The 22,086-nt window shown below is 37.2% G+C and overlaps 1 protein-coding gene across 7 annotated transcripts in view; it reads left to right on the forward strand.

Annotated features, from left to right (window-relative positions):
• The window catches only part of SLC26A3 (solute carrier family 26 member 3), a 70,867-nt gene that overhangs the window by 48,130 nt on the left and 651 nt on the right, over positions 1-22,086 (forward strand). For all 7 annotated transcript variants that reach the window (XM_027838712.1, XM_027838713.1, XM_027838715.1 and 4 more), the window contains 8 exons: positions 7,509-7,615; positions 9,812-9,881; positions 9,984-10,076; positions 13,390-13,485; positions 14,958-15,191; positions 18,298-18,352; positions 19,700-19,842; positions 20,016-20,081. In XM_027838712.1, the coding sequence (XP_027694513.1) occupies positions 7,509-7,615; positions 9,812-9,881; positions 9,984-10,076; positions 13,390-13,485; positions 14,958-15,191; positions 18,298-18,352; positions 19,700-19,842; positions 20,016-20,081 (864 nt within the window). The remainder of the gene's footprint in view (positions 1-7,508; positions 7,616-9,811; positions 9,882-9,983; positions 10,077-13,389; positions 13,486-14,957; positions 15,192-18,297; positions 18,353-19,699; positions 19,843-20,015; positions 20,082-22,086) is intronic.

Raw genomic sequence — 22,086 nt, forward strand, 5'->3', positions numbered from 1 at the left:
CAATTTCTCTCCCTCCTTTCTTCCCTCTTTCCCCTTCCTTGGGAAGGCAAGCAATTTGATATCAATTATACATGTGAAGTTATGCAAAACATATTTCTATATTAGCCACACTGCAAAAATAAACACACACCCAAAAAAGGAGGAAAATAATGAAAGTAAAAAAATTATGCTTTAATCTGAATTCAGAATTGATAAGTCCTCTCTCTGGAAATGGATAGCATTTTTCATTATGGATACTTTGAAACTGTCTTAGATCATTGTCTTGATCAGAGTAGCTAAGTCATTCACAGTTGATCATCATACAATAGTGCTGTTATTGTGTACAATGTTCTCCTGGTTCTGCTCATTTCACTTTGCATCAGTTCATGTAAGTCTTTCCAGGCTTTTCTGAAGGCATCCTGCTCATCATTTCTTATAGCACAATAGTATTCCATTACATTCATATACCACAACTTGTTCAGCCATTTCTCAATTGATGAACATCCCCGGCATTTCCCATTCTTTACCACCATAAAAAGAGCTACCATAAATATTTTTGAACAAATAGGTCCTTTTTTATTTTCTTTGATTTCTTTAGGATATAGATCTAATAGTGGTATTACAGGGTCAAAGGGTATGCACAGTTTTATAGCCCATTTGGCATAGTTCCAAATTGTTCTCCAGAATGGTTGGACTAGCTCACAACTCCACCACAGTGTATCAATGTACCTATTTTTCTACATCCCCTATAGTATTTGTCATTTTACTTTTCTGGCATGTTAGCCAATCTGATAGGCATAAGGTGGTATCTCAGAATTGTTTTAATTTGTACTTCTCTAATCAGTAGTGATTTAGAACATTTTTATGTGACTATTAACAGACTTGATTTCTTCTTTTGAAAACTGCCTGTTCATATCCTTTGACCATTTACCAACTGGCAGATGGTTCTTACTTTTTTGGGGGTGGGGAAGGGCTAGGCAATGAGATTAAGTGACTTGCCTATGGTCACACAGTTAGCAAGTGTCAAGTGTCTGAGGTTGGATTTGAACTCAGGTCCTCCTGACTCCCAGGGCGGTGCTCTATCCACTGCGCCACCTAGCTGCCCTAGATGGTTCTTATTTTTATAAATTTGTCTCAGTTCCCTATACATTTGAGAAAGGAGGCATTCATCAGAGAAACTTGTTGTAAATTTTCCCCCCCAGTTTCCTATTTTCCTTCTAATTTGGCTGCATTAGTTTTGTTTGTGCAAAAGTTTTTCAATGTGATGTAATCAAAATTATATATTTTGCTTCCCATGAGCCTTGCTATCTCTTGTTTGGTCATAAACTCTTCCCTTATCCATAAATCTGGCAGGTATCTTCCCACACTCTTCTAATTTATTTATTATCACCCTTTATGTCTAAATCATTTATTACCATAATTATGAATATTGTATATTAATATGATTGTCATTACAAGATTTATAATTTACATAGTTGTTTATATACTATTGTAAGTTATTATTGTTATCACCCTTTGTATCTAAATCATTTATCCATTTTGATGTAATCTTGGCATATGGTGTGACATGATGGTCTATGTCTAGTTTCTGCCAAACTGCTTTCTAGTTTTCCTAGCAATTTTTGTGAAATGGTGAATATCCCAAAAGCTTGGATTCTTGGGTTTATCAAAAACTAGATTCACTTTTTTTTTGTATGGTAATTACTATGGTTATTTACTACTATTATATTGTGAACCTAATCTATTTCATTATCCATCACTCTGTTTCTTAGCCAGTACCAGATTCCTCTGATGATTACTGCTTGGTAACATAGTTTGAAACCTGGCAATGCTAGGCTGCCTGCCTTCACACTTTTTTTTCCCACTGATTCCCTTGATATTCTTGACCTTTTGTTCTTCCAGAAGAATTTTGTTATTATTTTTTCTAGCTTTATGAAATATCTTTTCATGGTTTGATTGGTATGGCACTGAATAAGCAAATTAACTTAAGTAGAATTGTCATTTTTATTATATTGGCTTGGCCTACCTATGAAGAATAAATATTTCTCTATTGTTTAGATACGTCTTTATTTGTGTGAAAAATGTTTTGTTATTATATTCACATGGCCCATGGGTTTGTTTTGGGAGGTAGAGTCCCAAGTATTTTATATTGTCTGCAGTTATTTTAAATGAAATTTCTCCATCTTTTCCAGTTGGGTTTTTTGATAATATATAGAGGTGTCAGTGATTTATGTGAGTTTGTTTTATATCCTGCAAATTTGCTAAAGTTGTTCATTGTTCCAACTAGTTTTTTAGTTGGTTCTCTAGGGTTCTCTAAGTATACCATCATATCATCTGCAAAGAGTGATAATTTTGTTTCCTCGCTGCCTATTTTTATTCTTTAAATTTCTTTTTCTTGTCTTACTGCTATAGCTAGTATTTCTCATACAATATTGAAAAATAGTGGTGATAAAGGACATCACCCCTCATCTTATTGGGAAGGCTTCAAATTTATTCCCATTACAGAAAATGCTTGCTGATAGTTTTTAGAGACTACTTATTTTAAAAAAGGCTCCACTTATTCCTATGCTTTCTAGGGTTTTTAATAGAAATGAGTATTGTATCACTGTCAATGACTTTTTCTGCATCTATCCACATAATTGTGTGATTTTGTTGTTTTTGTTATTGATATGGTCAATTATGCTGATAGTTTTCCTAATATTGAACCAGTCCTACATTCCTGGTATAAATCCCTGGTCATGTATGATCTTTGTGATATATTGTTGTAGTCTCCCTGCTAGTAAAATTTTTGCATCAATATTCATTAAGTACATTGGCCTACAGTTTTCTTTCTCTGTTTTCGATTTCCCTGGTTTAGGTATCACTAATATAATATTTGTGTCATAAAAATAATTTAGTAGGACATATCTTTATCTAATTTTTCAAATAGTTTATATAGGTTTGGGATTAATTGTTTCTTAAATGTTTGGCAGAATTCACTTATACATCTATTTGATCCTGGGAATTTTGTTTTGTAGAGAACTTATTTATGACTTGTCCAATTTCTTTTTCTAACATAGGATTATTTAAATATTCTATTTCCTCTTCTGTTAAGTTGGGCAGTTTATATTTTTGCAAATATTTATCCATTTCACTTAGATTATTAGTTTTACTGGCATATAAATGGTCAAAGTAACTCCTCATAAATGTTTTAATTTCATCTTCATGGGTAATGCATTTACCTTTTTCATTTTTGATACTAGTAATTTGTTTTCTTCTTTCTTTTTTTAAATCAAATTGATCAATGGCTTATCTATTTTATTCTTTTTCCATAACTCCAGCTTCTAGTTTTATTTATCAGGTCTGAGGGGTTTTTACTTTCAATTTTATGGATTTTTAGGATTTCCATTTTGGTATTTAATTGGGGATTTAAAATATGTTCTTTTTCTAGATTTTTTTTGGTTGCATGCTCAATTCATTGATTTGTTCTTTCTCTCTTTTATTGAAAGATGCAATCAGAGATGTAAATTTCCCCCTAAGTACTGCTTTAGCTGCATCCTACAAATTTTGGACTGTTGTCTCATTGTTGTTATTCTCTTTAATGAAATAATTGATTATTTCTATGATTTGTTCCTTTTTTTTTTAACTAGGCAATGGAGTTAAGTGACTTGCCCAGGGTCACACAGCTAGTAAATGTTATGTGTCTGAGGCTGGATTTGAACCATAAATCCAGGGCTGGTGCTCTACCCACTGCGTCACCTAGCTATCCCTATGATTTATTCTTTGATTGAATCTTTCTTTAGGATTAAATTAGTTTCCACTTCATTTTAATCTATGTTTCCACAGCTCTTTATTGAATGTAATTTTTATTGCATTATGGTCTGAAAAGGGTACATTTAATATATCTGCTTTTTAAAATTTGGTTGTAAGGTTTTTATGCCCTAATACATGGTCAATTTTTGTGAAGGTGCCATTTACAGCTGAGAGAAAGGCATACTCCTTTCTATTCCCATTAAGTTTTCTCCACTAACTTTTCTAAGATTCAGTTCATCTCCTTAACTTTCTTACTTATTTTATAATTACATTTATCTAGTTTTCAGTGAAGGTAGTTGACTAAAACTAACAGTTTTAACTGTCTATTTTCTCCAGTAATTAATTTAACTTTCCCTTTAAGAATTTGTATGCTATGCCATTTGGTGTATATATGTTTCATACTGATATTACTTCATGTCTATGGTTCCTTTTAGCAAGATATAGTTTCTCCGCTTATCCTTTTTATTAGGTCTTTTTTGCTTTTGCTTTGTCTGAGATCATGATTGCTACCTCTGCCTTTTTTATATCAGCTTAAGTGTAATAGATTCTGCTTCAGCCCCTTATTTTAACTCTGTGTTTCAAGTGTGGCTTTTATGAACAATATATTATTAGATTCTGATTTCTAATCCATTCTGCTATCTACTTCCATTTAATGGGCGAGTTCACATTCACAATTATGATGGCTAACTGTGCATTTCTCTCTATCCTACTGTCTTCTGTTTATCCTCTCCTTATCTTGTCCCTTCTATAAAGTCTATTTTGCTTCTGACTTCAGTTCTGCCTTCTTTTATCCACCCTCCTTTTATCATAAACCACCCCCCCCCCCCCCCCCGCCACACACACCTTTCTCTTATCTACTTCCCCTCCTACTTCCCTGTTGGGTAATGTCGATTTCTATTACCAATTGAGTGTGTGTGTGTGTGTATTTCCCTTTTTGAACCAATTTAGATGTGAGTTTCAAGCACTAACCCCACCAACAATGTAAAAGATCTTCCTTGCATGCCTCTTTTGTGTGAGATAATTTTCTCTATTCTTCATCTCCCTTCCCCCTTCCTCCAGGGTATCTGTCTTTCTCCCTTTTCCATTTTTTTTTACATCATCTCAACATAATTGCCTCACTCACATGCCCTCTTTCTATGTAGAATATTTCTAGAGGCCCTAATAATTTGGGTGTTACATAAATCATCTTCCCATATAAGAATGTAAACAGTTTAACCTTATTGAATCTCTTATGATTTTTTTTCTTGTTTATGCTTCTCTTAATAAGCCTTGTATTTGAAAGCCAAATTTTCTATTCAGTTCTGGTCTTTTCATCAGGAATGCTTGAAAGTTCTATTTCATTAAACATTAATTTTTTCCTTGAAGGATTATACTCAGTTTTGCTGAGTAGATTATTTCCAGTTGTAATCCCAGCTCTTCTGCCTTCTAGAATGTCATCTTCTAAGCCCTCTGCTGCTTTAAAGTGGTAGCTGCTAAATCATGTGTGATCCTGACTGTGACTCCAGGGTATTTGAATGGTTTCTTTATGGCTGCTTGAAGTATTTTCTTTTTGACTTGGGAGTTCTGGAATTTGGCTATAATATTCCTGTGAGTTTTCATTTTGGGATCTCTTTCAGGTGGTGATCTTTGGATTCTTTATATTTCTATTTTACCCTCTGGTTCTAAGGCAGTTTTCTTTGATAATTTCTTGAAGTACGATGTCTAGACCCTTTCTTTGATCATGGTATTCAGGCAGTCCAATAATTCTTAAAGTATCTTTCTTTTATCTATTTTCCAGGTTGGTTGTGTTTCCAATGAGATATTTCATGTTTTCTTCTATTTTTTTCATCCTTTTTATTTTGTTGTTGTTGTTGTTGTTGTTGTTCCTTGATGTCTCATGGAGTCATTAGCTTCCAGTTGCCTAATTTTTTTTTAGGAATTGTTTTCTTCAGTGAGCTTTTGTACCTCTTTTTCCATGTGGCCAATTCTGTTTTTTTTTTTCTTTCAATTTTTTTTTCAATTCTGTTTTTTAAGGTGTTATTTTCTTCATTATTTTTGTGCCTTTTTTTAACCAAGCTGTTAATTGTCTTTTCATAATTTTCATAATTTTATAATTTCTTTACCTAATTTTTCCTCTACCACTATTATTTGATTTTTAAAATCATTTTTTTTAGTTCTTCCAAGAATTCTCATTGAGTTTGTGTCCAATTTGGATTGTTCCTTGAAGTTTTGCTTGTAGCTGTTGTGACGTCATTGTCTTCTGATTTTGTGTCTTGTCATCACAGTAGCTTTTTATGTTCCAGTTGTTTGTTGTTGTTGTTGTTTGCTTGCTTGCTTTTCTACCCTATTTCTTGATTTAGAACTTTATGTTAAAGTTGGGTTCTGTTCCCAGGGAAGGGGGTGTGGTGGAGGTAGACTGTCTCAGGCTTCAGGCTTTTTCCACACTGTTGTTTTCATTGCTTATTCTGGGGGGTTGGAAGTTTTCAGTGTTTCCAAAATGGTGTGATCTGAGGAGCGGTGTGGTCACAGCTTTCCTGGTTTGCATTCTGTTCTTTACTAAGGCAGGGGCCCCTGATCCCTTGGGATTGTAATTAATACTGCTCCATTGGACACCTGTTCCCTTGGGACCAAAAATGATGCTATTCCTCTGGGTCCCTGATACTGGTCCTCAGGGCCCCTGCTCCCTCTTGACCAAAAGTGCTCCTCTACACCCTTGAACTACAACCTAGGCCGTGAATTTACCAAAACTGCTTCTGGTCCTGTATCTAGTGCTAGTACAGGGGTCCTCTGTAATCTCGTTCTGACCAGTTGCCAGGTCCTCTTACTGTCTCTGGTTTGAGAGCTCCTGAAGTAGCTGCTGCTTCGGTCACCACCCTTAGTCCCACCACTGGTGTTTTACTCAGGTGGGCTCCAGGCCAGCCTCTGACCCCATGTCACAGATCTCTCTGATCTCTTCAGTTACCTTGGGCTGGAAGAATGTCTCATTCTGACCTTTGGTTGGCTCTGCCACTCCAGAATTTGATTTGAGGAGTTATTTTACAGTTGTTTGGAGGGGAATGTTAGGACTGCTCAGCCGAGTGCCTTCTCTACTCCATCATCTTGCTCCACACTCAGAACTGAAATAGTAATTTTTGCCCCAAAGGCCAGCAGCACAAAACACACCTTCAAATGTGTTAATGGGGAGGAGCTCTGTGGACAGAGATTCCCATAAATTATGAGGTTGCAGCTTGGAAGGTCACTACCCAGAGGGGAGCAGAGACTGATCAGGGAAGAACCTACCCAGAGTGCTAACAGGGAGAGAAAGTACCTGTGCCATTTGATAAATTCCTATTTTAAATACTTCAAGCATTGACAATGACCTCTAAATTTCAGCACCCTTGGAAAGGACCTCAGTTGCCCCATTGTAATTATAGCTTGGGGGGGGGGGAGGTTGGACCAGATGAGCACTTGATCTCTTCAACTCAGATTTTTCAAGTTTTTCTGTGATTATACAAGTAATTTGTTCAAATTCTTATAAATAGAACCTGTGTTACCCTTAGCTATATAGTTAAAATTCTACTTTATTGAGCATTTTATGCAAACATTCTTTCTCCCTATTAGGACAAGTAGCACAGCAACAGTGCGTCTTAGCATATGGTTTAGTATTTGTTGAGCTTGACAAAATGAGAAATAATTGCATTATCCTCATTCCTAACACTGATTGACGGAGATTTATCACTCTTTTAATGTATGATTTGTATGTTGTTTTCTTTTTCCAGGCAATCTGGATTTTCACTTTCCTGGCTGCTGTTGTCCTGGGTCTTGCTTACGGACTAGCAGCGAGCATTGCATTCCAGCTCCTCACTGTTGTGTTCCGGACTCAGTTGTGAGTAAATACTGGGCATGCTGATCATGAACTCTTTCAGGAGTTGACTAGCCTAAATCAGAAGAGATTAATTTGTCATTTTTTTTATGGAAGAAGAAGGTAGAGTTTAATTGACAGAAATATCTGTAAAAATAAGATAGGCCATTACATTTTCCCTCAGGTTATCTAGAGACAATCTGTAAAGAGCAGCAATATTGCACGACTTTGTAGCTCCATTTCTACTCAGACCTTTGCCGCTATTTTTTTTTTTAGGCAATTGGGGTTAAGTGACTTGCCCAGGGTCACACAGCTAGTATATGTCAAGTGTTTGGTCTAAGGCCGCATTTGAACTCAGGTCCTCCTGACTTCAGGGCTGGTGCTCTATCCACTGCACCACCTAGCTGCCCCTGTTTGCCACTATTTCAAAGACATTACATAAAACCTCCAAGCTCTGGTTTGCCCACCTGTATAATAGAGATTGATTACAGACAAAAGGAGTAGTAGATAGATGGTGAACCTTAGAGTCAGAAAGACCTGGGGTTCAAATTCTGTCTCAGAAACCTACTGAGTTGTGTGACCCTGGGCAAATCATGTAACCTCTAAGTACCCTTTGCTAAGACTATACATTTCAGAATGGTTGCTATTTTCCTCACCAGGAGCTCCTTCCTTGGATGAATTCACAGACAAACCAACAACTCATCATAAAGATAACTGCCTTCTATGAATGGCTCAGACCTTGGAATGAGTCTTGTTAAAAACTAGAATAAGTTACTGAGCAAGGTTATGACTCCCATTACTGCAGAGATTTTAACAAAGAAAATTATTCTTCTCCTTGAGATTCAAATCATTCCTGCATACAACCAGGTGGTTGAATTAGAAGACTTTTGAAAGTCTCTCTTTCCAGCCCTAATATTCTATAGAAACCACTTGTTAATATTTAAGAACTAAGTAGCTCTATTACAAAGTATGCTATCACTATATATCATGATATATCACTATATCACTAAGTTAAATATTCACATGCCTAAAATTTTTTTAATAAATATTTATTGAATGCCTCTTATTTGCAAGGTAACAATTGGCATAATAGCTTACATTTATAGATAGAAGACTTCTGACTGAATATGAGCCCCTCGAGGGCAAGGACTGTTTTTTTTTGTTTTTATGTTCTCAGCACCTAGCACAGTCCCTGGCACCATAGTAGGTGCTTAATAAATGCTTCCTGCTTGATTGATTGATACAAGGCCTTAATATTTGCCAAGGACCTTCCTCATGGGGCAGCTAGGTGGAGCAGTGGATAGAGTACTGGTACTGAAATAAGGAAGACTAATCTTCATGAGTTCAGATTTGACCTCACTTATTAGTTGTGAGATCCTAAGCAAGTCACTTAACTCTATTTGCCTCAGTTTCCTCATCCATAAAATGAGCTGGAGAAGGAAGTGGCAAATCACTCTAGAATCTTTGCCAACAAAACTTCAATTGGGTATGAAGAGTCAGACACAACTGATAAAACTAAACAACAACAACTTCCTCACACCAACCTCGGGAATTGGTCCGAGTATATCTTGGGTGTGGAAGCTAGACCTCTGAGTACAAGTAGGATCTATAGGATCATAGCTGGAAGGGACCTTAGAGGTCCTCTAGCCCAACCTCCTCATTTTACAGGAGAGGAAATTGAGGTCCAGAAAGTTACATTCTGAAGGTCTCAAAATTAGTAAATAGAAGAGATGAGATCTGAAGTCAGGTCTTCTGACCATCAAATCTTGTGGTCTTTCCACTGCACCACAATGCCTATCAACCCCATTTTACAACTAAGAAAAAGTACTGTGTTAACTATGACAAAACTCAAAATAACAGTAATAACTGATTTTCACATAGAGCTAACATATTGTCTTACTTGATCCTCAGAACAACCCTGTGAGATAGATGCAAGAAGTATCATTATCTCTATCTTACAGTTGAGGAAACTGAGGCTTAGAGAGTTTAGATGATTTACCAATTAGGAAGTGTCAGAGTCAGGATCTGAGCTCTGGTTTCCCCTGACCATACCACTCTTTCCACTATACTATGTTACCTCTCTAAAGAAGTAGAAAAAGAAGAAAGACATATTTCCTATCTTTAAGGGTCATTTATAATAAGGCATAAAAAGATATCAATTTTTATGTCACAGACTTAGTTCCAGTATGTCATATTCATTTTATTCTCATTTCTTTATAGCCCGAAATGTAGCATATTGGCCAACGTTGGAAGAAGTGACATCTATAAGAACAGAAAAGATTACCCTGAGGTAAGAACTTTTCTGTTTTGCTTGATGTATTTTTGATGTTGACTTGTGCTTAATTCCCTACAAATTATATTCAAAAACTAACTTTGTATTTCTCTCACATAGATTTATGAGCCAGAGGGAGTGAAGATTTTCAAATGTCCATCTCCTATTTATTTTGCAAATATTAGTTTCTTCAAGAGAAAACTTATTGATGCTGTAAGTTTTGATGTTTTTAAAAACATACTTATGTATATTTACTATTATTCTTCTAAATTCCTGGAAAAAAATTATTCTGCTTCTTAACAAAATAGATGGTAAACTCTAATACAAAGCACAGAGCTTGGGAGCTTTGTTACACACTGTCCTCAGGGTCCATGTTGTGAGACTGCATCATAGGCAAGAATACCTTTGGGTTCTTCAGAGAAAAAAGTCCCTTGGATGGGGTTCATGATGGAACCATCTTATGCTGAGTTCTGTTCTGTAGCAAACGGTGTCATAGTGTGATTTTGTCATTCTGGATTTTGTTGCTATCTCCCTAGCCAATTCCTTATGGAACCCAGGGTAAGGAACAAGTAAGCAATCCAGAAACAAGAAAGGAGTATTTGATATTTGAATACATCCCTGCTACTGGTCATAATGACAATATATAGTAAGTGACTGTCACGTGACAGGTAAGGGACTCAAATTTGAGAAAGGAAAGGAAGCACAGTGTTAACTCTAGGAATCACCACCACCACCACCATTTTGTTTTAATAGTCACAGATGAACAACAGTGGGCAGCTAGGTGCCCTAGTGATAGAGTGCTGGTTCTGAAGTCAAAAAGACTCATCTTGCTGAGTTCTAATCTGGTGTCAGACACTTCCTAGTTGTGTGACCCTGGGCAAGTCACTTCACCCTGTTTGCCTCAGTTTCCTCATCTGTAAAATGATCTGGAGAAGGAAATGGCAAACCACTCTAATATCTTTGCCAAACTAGTATCTAGTTTTTAACAAGCCTTGTTCCAAGGCCTTAGACATTCCTAGAAGGCAGTTTTCTTTATGATGACTTGTTGGTTTGTCTGTGAACTCTAGAATCCCAAATGGGATCATGAAGAGTTGGACGTGGCCGAAAAACAACTGAACAAACAAAACCAAAAAAAGGTGAAGAACATAACTGAGTTCCTAATGCCTTTTCTAGTCTTGAAATTCTGTTTGTACCTCATCTGGAAGTAAATAAATATTTGTTAAATGTTGACTTTTCCATTACATTACCCTTTTTCAAGAGGTGCAAAGTATACATACTGTAAGCTTCAACTATAGGACAGGTGGGGGTTTTCCTAGTGAGTCCCACTCAATAGAGGAACTCAGAGGTTTTTTGTTTGTTTGTTTGTTTGTTTTTTGGAGCAAGGCAATTGGGGTTAAGTGACTTGCCCAGTGTCACTCAGCTAGTAAATGTCAAATGTCTGGTCTGAGACAGGATTTGAACTCCGGTTCTCCTGACTCTAGGGCTGGTGCTCTATTCACTGCACCACCTAGCTGCCCCGGAACTTTAGAGTTTTGGCACTATGTGCATCAGAGAAGACTGTGATAGAATCTTTGTTAGTTGTCCCCCACACACATGCCCAGTTTGACTATTTATAATACTAGATAAACTATGGGAGATAGTGTTGGGTAATGAAAAAAAATACAGAAATTGGCAACAAAGGACATGGTTTCAGGAAGTAGGGTAGCATAGGGGAAAGAACAGAAGCTCTGGGTTTGAATCCTGATTCAGCTGCATATTACCTGTATGATCCTGTATGATCTTGGTCAAGTTATTTCTCTTCTCTGGGCCCCAATTTCTTCATCTATAAAATGAAAGGATTGTACTAGTTCTCAAAGGATTCATCTAGGTCTAAGTCTTATAGAATCAAGGAGATCCTGCTTTGTTGTTTATTTGCTGTGTGACTCTAGGCAAATTATAAAGAATTGAGAGCTGGAAGCTCTCTTTCAGTTTTAGATCTCTGAGAGTCCAAACTCCTCATTTTACAAGTGAGAAACCTGAGGCTCAGACAGATTAAGAAACTTGCCCAATGTTTCCGATGTCAGAAGTAAAAGAATAGAGATTCAGACTAGGTCCTCTAACCCCAAAGTCAAAGGACTTTCTACTACTACACTGTGTTTCAATCTCTCTGGGCCCACTGGATAGAGTGCTGGGGCTGGAGTTAGGAAGACCTGAGTTCAAATGTGTCCTACCCTGGGCAAGTCACTCAATCCTGTTTGCCTCATTTTCCTCATCTGTAAAATAAGCCGGAGAAAGAAATGTCAAACCACTCCAGTATCTTTACCAACAAAACCCCATATGGGGTCATGAAGAGTCAGACACAATTGAAATGACTGAACAACATTCATTATCTATTGTATCAGAGGTGGAATTTAAACCCAAGTCCTCTCATTTCAGAGCCAGGGCTCTTTCCATTGCACCATGCTCCCTCCATAATGAACTTTAAGGTCTCTTCTTAACATTCTATGAAGAACTTTCTTAGATTCCATCGAAAACTAAGGACTATTGCCATAGGGCATGAGTCAGGTGTACCAATATACCCCAGGGGAACATTTCCATTGGTCCTTCCCCTGAGGGAGATGGAGCAACAGTTGTAAGGATCATTTAAGTATTGAGGCAAAGGGAAAGGCAAAGGGTCAATGAAGACAGATGTTTATGACTATAACACTGAAAAGTTGCCTGAATATACTAGTTTGGTCAATATAGGTGAGGCTACAGTTTGTTAAATATATATATATATTTTATATATATGGTATGTGTGTGTGTATATACATACATACATATATACACACATTATATATAATCATATAATGAGAAACCTAGAATAATAAAAGCCAATTATTTAATATTTCACTGATAAGTGATTTATTCCCCTCCCCAACATCCCACCCCCCCATGAAGGCCCCAATCTCTTCCTGTCTTAGTAGATAACTTAGTGAATTTCTATGTCCAAAATGATTTACCACCTGGTGACCTACCTTCAGGTGATGGATTTAAAATTACCAGGGCTAAGCAGCACCCTTTGAAGTTTGAAGGAGATCTCTTTAGGATGAATGAAAGAAAATAGTATTTAATTTAAGCAGGATTGTAGGATTTAAAGCTAGAAGGAATCTTAGAAATTATCTTGTCCAATTCCCTCATTTTACAGATGAGGAAGGTAAATATATGGAGATCAGCACTTTGATCATTCCCCAGACTAACACTATGAATAGGTGCAAGAGAGGATTGGATGGATTTATAGATGGTAGAGCAATACAGATTACCAAAGGGAAGTTCAGGTTATTGTTAGAACCAGAATACCAAGCTGGATAAACCGTTGCTCTGTCCCAGGATAGTATCTCTAGTCTTCTTAAGAACCATTTAAAAAAATTTTTTTTGGAGGGGGGAAGCTCTCTTCATTACTTGTCCTTATCCTTCAACTCAACTGAAATCGAAGTATTTAGAAATGAACTACATGAGGAGCACAATGTAGGTTGGCAGGTTTGTAATCCAATGATATATTTTTCAGGTTGGTTTTAAACCAGCTAGAATTTTGCGAAAGCGCAACAAAGCCCTGAAGAAAATTCGAAAGTTGGAGAAGAAGGGACAATTACAAATAACACCAGTAAGTGCCTCGGTCATATTATATGTGATATGTAGAGCTGTATATTTTAACTGAAATCATAGTAGATACGTTTCCAGATTTTAGCCCCACTAATCTGCACGTTCCCAAGTTGATACCAAATGCAAGATTTGAACTTCAGTCTTCCTAATTTCAGCAGCTAGGTGACACAGTGGGTACAACACTGGGTTTGGAATCAGGAAGACTCATCTTCATGAGTTCAGATCTAGTCTCAGACATTACTAGCTCTGTAACCCTGGACAAGTCACTTCACCCTGTTTGCCTGAGTTTCCTCATCTGTAAAATGAGCTGGGGAAGAAAACGGCAAACCACTCCAGTACCTTTGCCAAGAAAACTCCAAAATGGGATCACAGAGTGTCAGAAACAACTGAACAACAACCAGAAAACTTCTTAATTTCGAGATCGGCACACATGTTCTTTTCTTTCTCCTCAAATATCCGTTGCAGAATAGCTGCAATTATTTAGTTAATAGTTAATTAATAGTTAATAATAGTAGCAATAATTAATAATCATAGTAATTAATAGTTAATAATTCAATAATTTAAATAATAATCCAAAATTAATAGGACTTAATTTAAAACTGTGTTGCAGGTTATCATTTTCAAATAAGTACTTAGATTTTATTACCAACCTAACTTAGACCCCTGTAACCTCTCACCCGGACTACTGCAATAGCTTCTATTTGGTCTCCCCCCTACCTTAGGTCTTTCTCCTCTCAAAACCACACAGCTGTCAAACCCATTCCCCTACCAAATAAACTCCAATGGCTCCCTATCACTTCTCTTATCACATATAAACTGCTCTGGTATTTAAAGCTCTTCATAACTTGAACATTCACAACCTTTCCAGACTTCTCACACAGGACTCCCCATCATATACACTAGTACAAGCACACTAGCCTTTTTACTGTTACTTACACACAATTCCCCATCTTCTATCTCTGTGCTTTTATACTGGCCGCTCCCATTCCTGGGATGCCCTCCTTCCTCACCTCATCCTCTTATAATCCCCACCTTTCTTCAGAACTCAGCCTGAGTGTCACTGTCTACATGCAACTTTTCTCAATTCCTCCCGGTTGCTCCTCTTGTCTCCCCCAAATTATCTTGCTTCTATTTTGAATGTAATTTGTCAATACCCATATATATGTATGTATGTATATATGTATATGTATGTATATATGTATATGTGTGTGTGTGTATGTATGTTGTCTCCTTCCTCAAGACCATAAGCTTCTTGAGGGCAAGAACTGTTTCATTTTTGTCTTTGTATTGCCCAGTCCCTAGCCCAGCATTTGGCACTTTAATGTATGCTTGTTGATCAACAGACTACTATTAACTTAAATAATCTTTTTTCTTGATTCTAGATAAGGAAAATGCATAGAGTGGATGTATGGACGCATGTCCATATGTACGTATGTGTATATCGTATATTTATTTTGCCTTTCCACCCTGCAGAAAGGATTTATCTATACCGCTGATGGCTTCAAAGACTCTGATGACGAGCTAGATAACAGTCGCATAGAGGAATTGGACCAGCCTATCCAGACTGCAGATCTGCCCTTTCAGATAGACTGGAACTCAGATCTTCCTCTCAACATTGAAGTTCCCAAAATCCATCTTCACAGCCTCATTCTTGACTTTTCATCTGTATCATTCATTGATACTTCTTCAATGAGAGGCCTTAAATCGGTAATTTAAATCTTTCTCTCCCCTTCACCCGTCTCCCTCCCAATCTATCTATCCAGGCAGTTCTGCTATAATGGGACATACATGCGTTCCCAAAAAACACCATTAAAAAATTCCACCATAAAAAAAAAAAAAAGGAGTTTGTGGGGGAAATGGAGTTAGAGGAACAATCCTCAAAAACTTCAACAATAATATATAAAAAAGGTAGAAACCTAATAAAAGTGGCAACATAGTTTTTTACATGTTAAATGGTTAAGAAACACATAAATATCACAATAAATTGTGGCTGAGTCTGCAGCGAGGCCTGTCCCTGGGCTGCACAAGGCCAGGGCGGAAGGGCGAGGGAGGAGGTAGAGGAGGCTCAGCTCTCCTTTGCCCACACAGCAACTACTACACCAGAAGACATACAATAAATACCACACTTTACCTTGACAGAGACCTGAATTTTGCCTGTGGAAGTGGGTGTCACAAAGGTTGTGGCTTATAAGTTAGTGTGAATGTGGTACTATTTTCTATGTTCTCTTACTGCTTCTCAAAGAAGAAATCGAGAAGAAGCAAACTTGAAATTTGAGTTACGCTCAAAATGCCCCCTAATGTATTGATTTCATTGAACAAATATGTGTTTTTGAAATACACATTACAGCAGAACTGACTCTGTGTATGCATACACGCATATACCTATATATTTTAATATATAATAAAGCTAACTGAGCCATGGTTATAGGCTTAAACTTTGCTTCCAGGAAGGATGCTCCAAGAATTGTTTTTCTTGTACTTTAAAAAGAGAACATCATAGGATGAGCACATTGCCTTTGTTTGGCAAATAAACAAATGATTCCCTTCCTTTTCCCTCCAGGGTAGCCTCTTTTTGAATGTATTTGATTTAAGAATGGGCAGCTAGGTGGTGCTAGAGTGCTGGGTTTGGATTCAGGAAGACTCATCTTCCTGAGTTCAAATCTGGCCTCAGACACTGACTAGCTGTGTGACCCTGGGCACTTAGCCCTGTTTGCCTCATCAGTAAAAGGAACTGTAGAAAGAAATGGCAAACCACTCCAGTATCTTTGCCAAGAAAACCCTAAATGGGGTCACGAAGAGTCAGACATGACTGAACAACAACATAATTTTGAGAAAAGCAAAATGGAATAGTGGCTAGAGCTGCCCTAGAAAGGTGAGGTTCCAGTCTTGCCTGTGACATATCTTGACTGTGTGACCCTGAGCAAGTCACTTAACTTTGCAGTGCTCTAGTTTAGGCAATGTTCTAAGACTAGAAGTTGGAGAAAAGTCACTAACTTGCATTAGTGAATGAAGTTTCCTCACTCAGTCGTGTCTGACTCTCCATGACCCCATTTCGGGTTTTCTTGGCAAAGATACTGAAGCGGTTGGCTATTTCTTTCCCCAGGATCACACAACTAGTCAGTGTCTGAGAACGGATTTGAACACAGAAAGATGAGTCTTCCCAACTCCAGGCCCAGCACTCTATCCACTTCCCCACCTACCTACCCACCTAGTAAAGGGTTTATGTAGGTAGAATCAAAGCCTGACATTTAATATGACACTGGACAATCATTTCCTTTCTCTGGGTCTCAGTCTTCTTATCTCTAAAGGAAGCTATTAATACTTATACCACCTACCTCCCTGGGTTGTTGAGGGGTAGATACTTGGTAACCTTTAAAAAGTTAGATAAATATAAGTGCTTCCATCTTCCAGAGACCCCTGCGCTTACTTCTTGCCTGTTATCTCAGGAGTCTTCAACTTCACAACATACATCTCCCCTACCCTCCAGCCCCCCACGCTAAACATCAACAAACCCCAATCTCCAGCCTTTAACTGTCATGGCCCCAGATAAAAATATCCCAGTCATTCCTACTTTAACCAAATGCTGCTACAAGCAGAGGAGATTTGGTGAGGACCTGTGAAAATGTGGCTTTTTTTCAGTCAGTAGTTTCTATTGTTTGAGTCTGTTATGGGAAATCATCCGATTTTGAGGTCTATTTTCCTAAAAGTTTTTTTTTTTTTACAACTAAAGAGATAACTCACATAGCCTAAATTATATCTAGGGTTAAAGAAAATGTTAGAAGTTCTGCCCTTTTTTCTCCTTTTTTCCTGGGTTTTCAACCTGTTTGTGTTTATGAGGGTCAGACCTATAAAGTACAAATAGATTTGTATTAATTCAATTTTACCTTACACATGAGGTTAATGTTTGTTTAGGCTCATCCATGGTGACTCATAGGGTAGGGACCATGCTCTATATTTTTTGATATTTCTAACACCTAGAGCATGGTACCCTGTATCCAAGAGGTTTGTCATATTGTTGGCAATGATGATACATGTAATGAATGAGGCATAACCAGAATAAGAAAAAAACAAAAACAAAAACATTTTTTTCTGGTCCAATTTACCCTAGTCATGCCTGAATGTATATTTTGTTGGAAATGTTGGTAAGACCTCTCAGCATAAAGATCTAGGGAGTTAGAAGATAAGAAAATATTTAAAACCGGGGTAGTAATTATAGCTAACATTTATGTAATACTTTAAGGTCGGTAAAAATGTGTTAAAATGAAATCAGAATTGCTAAATCAGATTTAGGATTTAAGGGTCTCAGAGGTCATCCTATCATTCCAACAGCCTCAAATTTTGGACAAGGAATCTGACACACCAAGAACATAAATGATGTCATTTGATAGTACTAGTTGGCCGTAATGGATAGGAATGGTGAAAATTTCATCTGCTAGTGAATGTTTTTTGTAGGTCTCTACTTGCTTTTAATTACTATACAGATTTTTGTTGAGCCTCCTATTAAAAAGAAAAAAAACCTTTTATTTAAAAAGACACTTAATTAGAAATTTTTCCCATGTACTATGGCCACAAACTATTAGACACCATTTTTAGTTTCTTATAATTAAACAGGCACACTCTCTCTTATTAGCTCTTTTTTTTCCTCCCCAGCCTGGAAATTTGTCCCCTGGCTATTACCTACTAATTTAGATCCACTCACTATGCAAAAGTTCTTATAGTTGTGTATCTCCCAAAAGGAATAATCACCATTGTTCTCTTCAAGTTTCTGACATCAGATTGTTTTCTTAAGAAAAACATGCTTTCTGCTTCACAGATTTTGCAAGGATTTCTCAGGATCGATGTGGATGTGTATATTGTTGGGACTGACGGTGAGTTGTCTTTCTTTTTTTCCACCCTTCATTTAATTGGTGCACTGCCTATTCTGAACACAATTCAAAAGGAACAGGTACCATCCTAATGGGAGAAAAACCAGAAGGGCCTAAATAGCAGCTGGTCCTACAAAAACTATTAAGTAAACTTTATCCTATGCTTTAAAAAAAAATTACCATAGTTTTAAAAAAAAAGGATTTCAAAGGATCATTAAGAATAATGAAAATGTTCATGATTAACAACAGATGTGAAAGTAATTAGTGAACTGGATGTTAAAATTCTTTTAAAAAAATTATATTTAATCATTATTTAGTACAACCTTACTACATGGACAGAATATATGAGGACACTCCTAAGAATATGAATATAAAATTTATAACTGATTTTTTTTCTGTTTAAGTACATAATATTCAGATATAAATTCTGAGACTTCTCAGGCCATAAAATCTCAACTTTAACAGTAAAGATGTGTTCTGCTAGGAAAGGTAAAGACAATAATCCTTATGTAATATCATTATAACACCCATAAATCTCAGAGCTGGGGGACCTGGGTCTTTGGGGTGAGCATTCCCTGGAACTTCCCCTTCCCAAAAGGTAGAATGTATCCCTTCTTTGGAAGAGACAAAGATAATACTTGCCCCAGAGTGTGCTGACCTCTAATTCCATCCTGGTATCACCACTGCTACTCAACTGTAAATTCCTTGAGGACAGGGAATGAAATCTTCTTTAAATTTTCTATCTCCACAATCAAGCATGGTGCTCTGCATGTATTAGGTGCTTACTAAATGTTTGTTAAATAAATCAGTGAATATCTTAATTGCATTTAGTGAGTCTCTAGGTACAATGTTCTAGCTTACTGTCATATGAATGAGAGGATTTAATAAATCTGTCCCTACGTCCTCTAGAAGCTATTGTAATAGTAGGCTAATGGTTTGGTGATATCCTAGCTAGCTGAATGGTGAAATGGGAAAGCATTAGGGACTTTGGGACAGAAACTCTGTAGAGGGGTCTGGAGCCTGCTCTGACACGTATCAGCGATGATACTGTGGGCAAGTCATTTAACCTCATCTGTAAAATGCTATTTTTCTAATTTATAAAGTGGTAATAATAATACAGACTGCCTACATCACAGGGTGGATGTGAGAAAAGTGTTTTGTAAATCATAAAACCTTAGAAAAATATGAATTATCATTATTGCCATAGCATAGCAAGGCACCAAAACTTCAGCTGACATAAATGACAAATGAAATATTTGCAAATAATATCTACATCTAAAACTGCTTTAATGAAAGGACTTTGTGTTCAAACTCGTTTTCCTTATACATTTTCATTTTGTTTCCATTCAGATAATTTTGTAGAAAAGCTTGAACGGTGTGGATTTTTTGACCAGGAAGTCCAGAGCTCAATATTTTTCCTGACGATTCATGATGCCATTTTGCACATTTGGATGAAAAAGAACTACATTATTTCAAAGAACAACCACAATCAGGTAAGTAATAATGCCTCACAACTTTAACATTAGAAGAGAATAGTGACATTGAGTTCGTTGAAGAGGTTAGAATAGTCTCTAGGAATTGAACTGGACCATTTTGAAAATTGTGTATTTTAAAATAAAGGAAAATTTGTGCTTGTCTTGTAAACTAGAACTTCTTTTTATCTCAGGAGAAAGAAATGAAAGTTGATTTTACTATAAACACAAATGGAGGACTTCGCAATAGGGATTGCCAGGTAAGACTCATCTTCCAGGAACTGACAGATAATTCCCACATGAAATAGCTCCAGCAGGATTGTTTGCCCTTTAAAGTCAGAGGCATAAATGTAGTAAGAAACCAAAGGAAGAACAAGTTCTTTGGATTTTCTACAAGGCCTCTGTGCTTTGTTCTTGAAAGATGGACAGACAATGGTGCGTAGTAGACAGGGCACTGGACTTGGAATCAGGAAGCCCTGAGTTCAAACCCTACCTTACAATTTTCTCACTGTGTGTGTGCAAGTCATTTAATCTTTCTGTACTTCAGTTTCTTCATCTGTTAAATGAGGATAATAAGAGAACCTAACTCACACAGTTGTTGTGAGGATAAAATGATATAATGTGTATAAAGCAAATCTGAAAGCACTGTATAAATGTCAGTTATTTTTAATATACAATCTCCAGGGAGCTACTGGGAACACTAAACCCAAATCACTTCCAAGTGTATTAAAAATAATGTCACTGAAATTCTAGTAATAATCTGCATCATTTATATATCATTTTTCAAAATGCTTGCCAGCTATTATCTCCCTGTAGCCTCATGCTAATCCTAAGAGATAAGGTAGGTGTTATTATCTCCATTCTAAAGATAAGGAAACTGAGGGACTGGAGGTCCAATTAAGGATGGAGCTTGCACTCAAACCCAGATCACCTACTCTACTACAGAGTTCAAACAGGAAAGGGAACTTTGTAGGATATGCTTACCCTTAAGAGAATTCCTCGAGTTGGGAGGACTAAGATTATTAAGAGGTGTAGGCAAAAATGAACACTGTGAGGTGACAGTGGCTGACCCTGGCCCTGAAGAGAGAAGAACACGCATTTTTCCCTCCCTTCTTTGAAGAAGAGGTGCAAGACTGTGTGGGCATGTGGAACACTGCATATACCATCAGACTCATTTGATGTGTAGGTTTGTTTTGCTGGACTGTTTTTTCCCTCCTTTTTTTACACTTTGCCCTAAGGGATGTTCCACTGGGCAGCAGAAGTAGGAGAAACATATTCTAAAATGAAGATGATAAAAAAAAATTAATAGCTATAAACTTTAAAGATTTTTTTTTTAAAGAAAGGAATTGTAGGAAATAAGTGCAATGAAACAGAAAATATTAAGAAAGAACTTGAAATTGCTTCCCATGGTAGCTGACTTTTAAGTTGTCACTAAATTAACACAGGTATGAGGTTCATCTGAAAGTTCCTCTCTACTCGGCTTCAGGGTTCCAGGAGAGTGAACAGTGAACAGCTGTCAGAAACACTGGGGTCTAATCTCCGGTCTTGCTACCAGCTCTCCAAAGCAACCTCCCTATCTTTGAAAAGAATCATAACACTCGCCCCGCCCACCCACCCTTTTTCAGAGGGATATGGTCAGGATAAATGAAAACTTCAACCATGTCAGAAGAAAGGTTCCATGTTACAGGTGGATAAACTATTAAGGGTTTTATGTAATACCCTTCAGAAGCAAAGGGTGAAGGGGAGAAAAATTGCATTGATTACCAATCCTGTGATAAACCAAAAATACAATATAAATACATACATAGGGCAGATCCAACCAACATTGCCAGAACTAACATAAACGGTGTTTCATCCCAGAGAACGAAGGAGGCAGCATACTTCCTTCCAATTCCTTCAGTGGCATGTGGTATTACTATACCCAGAGCTATTGCCATAGAACCCACCTTCCTCATCAACCCCAAGAAAGGCAAGGGCTACACTATCTGGGGATGGGCTGCCTCCTCCAGCATAAATGCCCCTCTTTTTTTTTTTTTTAGTAGGCAGTGGGGTTAAGTGACTTGCCCAGGGTCACACAGCTAGTACGTGTTATGTGTCTGAGGCCGGATTTGAACTCAGGGCCTCTTGAATCCAGGGCTGGTGCTCTATCCACTGTGCCACCTAGCTGCCCTTATAAATGCCCCTCTTACAACCCGTGCTCTCTCCCTCAACCAGATTGCCCCAGGTACAGAGACAGTTAATTAAGATTCAGCTAACCAACTAACA

Source organism: Vombatus ursinus, unplaced genomic scaffold (assembly GCF_900497805.2).
Source record: "Vombatus ursinus unplaced genomic scaffold, bare-nosed wombat genome assembly UNPS02014830.1, whole genome shotgun sequence".
Classification (NCBI taxonomy): domain Eukaryota; kingdom Metazoa; phylum Chordata; class Mammalia; order Diprotodontia; family Vombatidae; genus Vombatus; species Vombatus ursinus.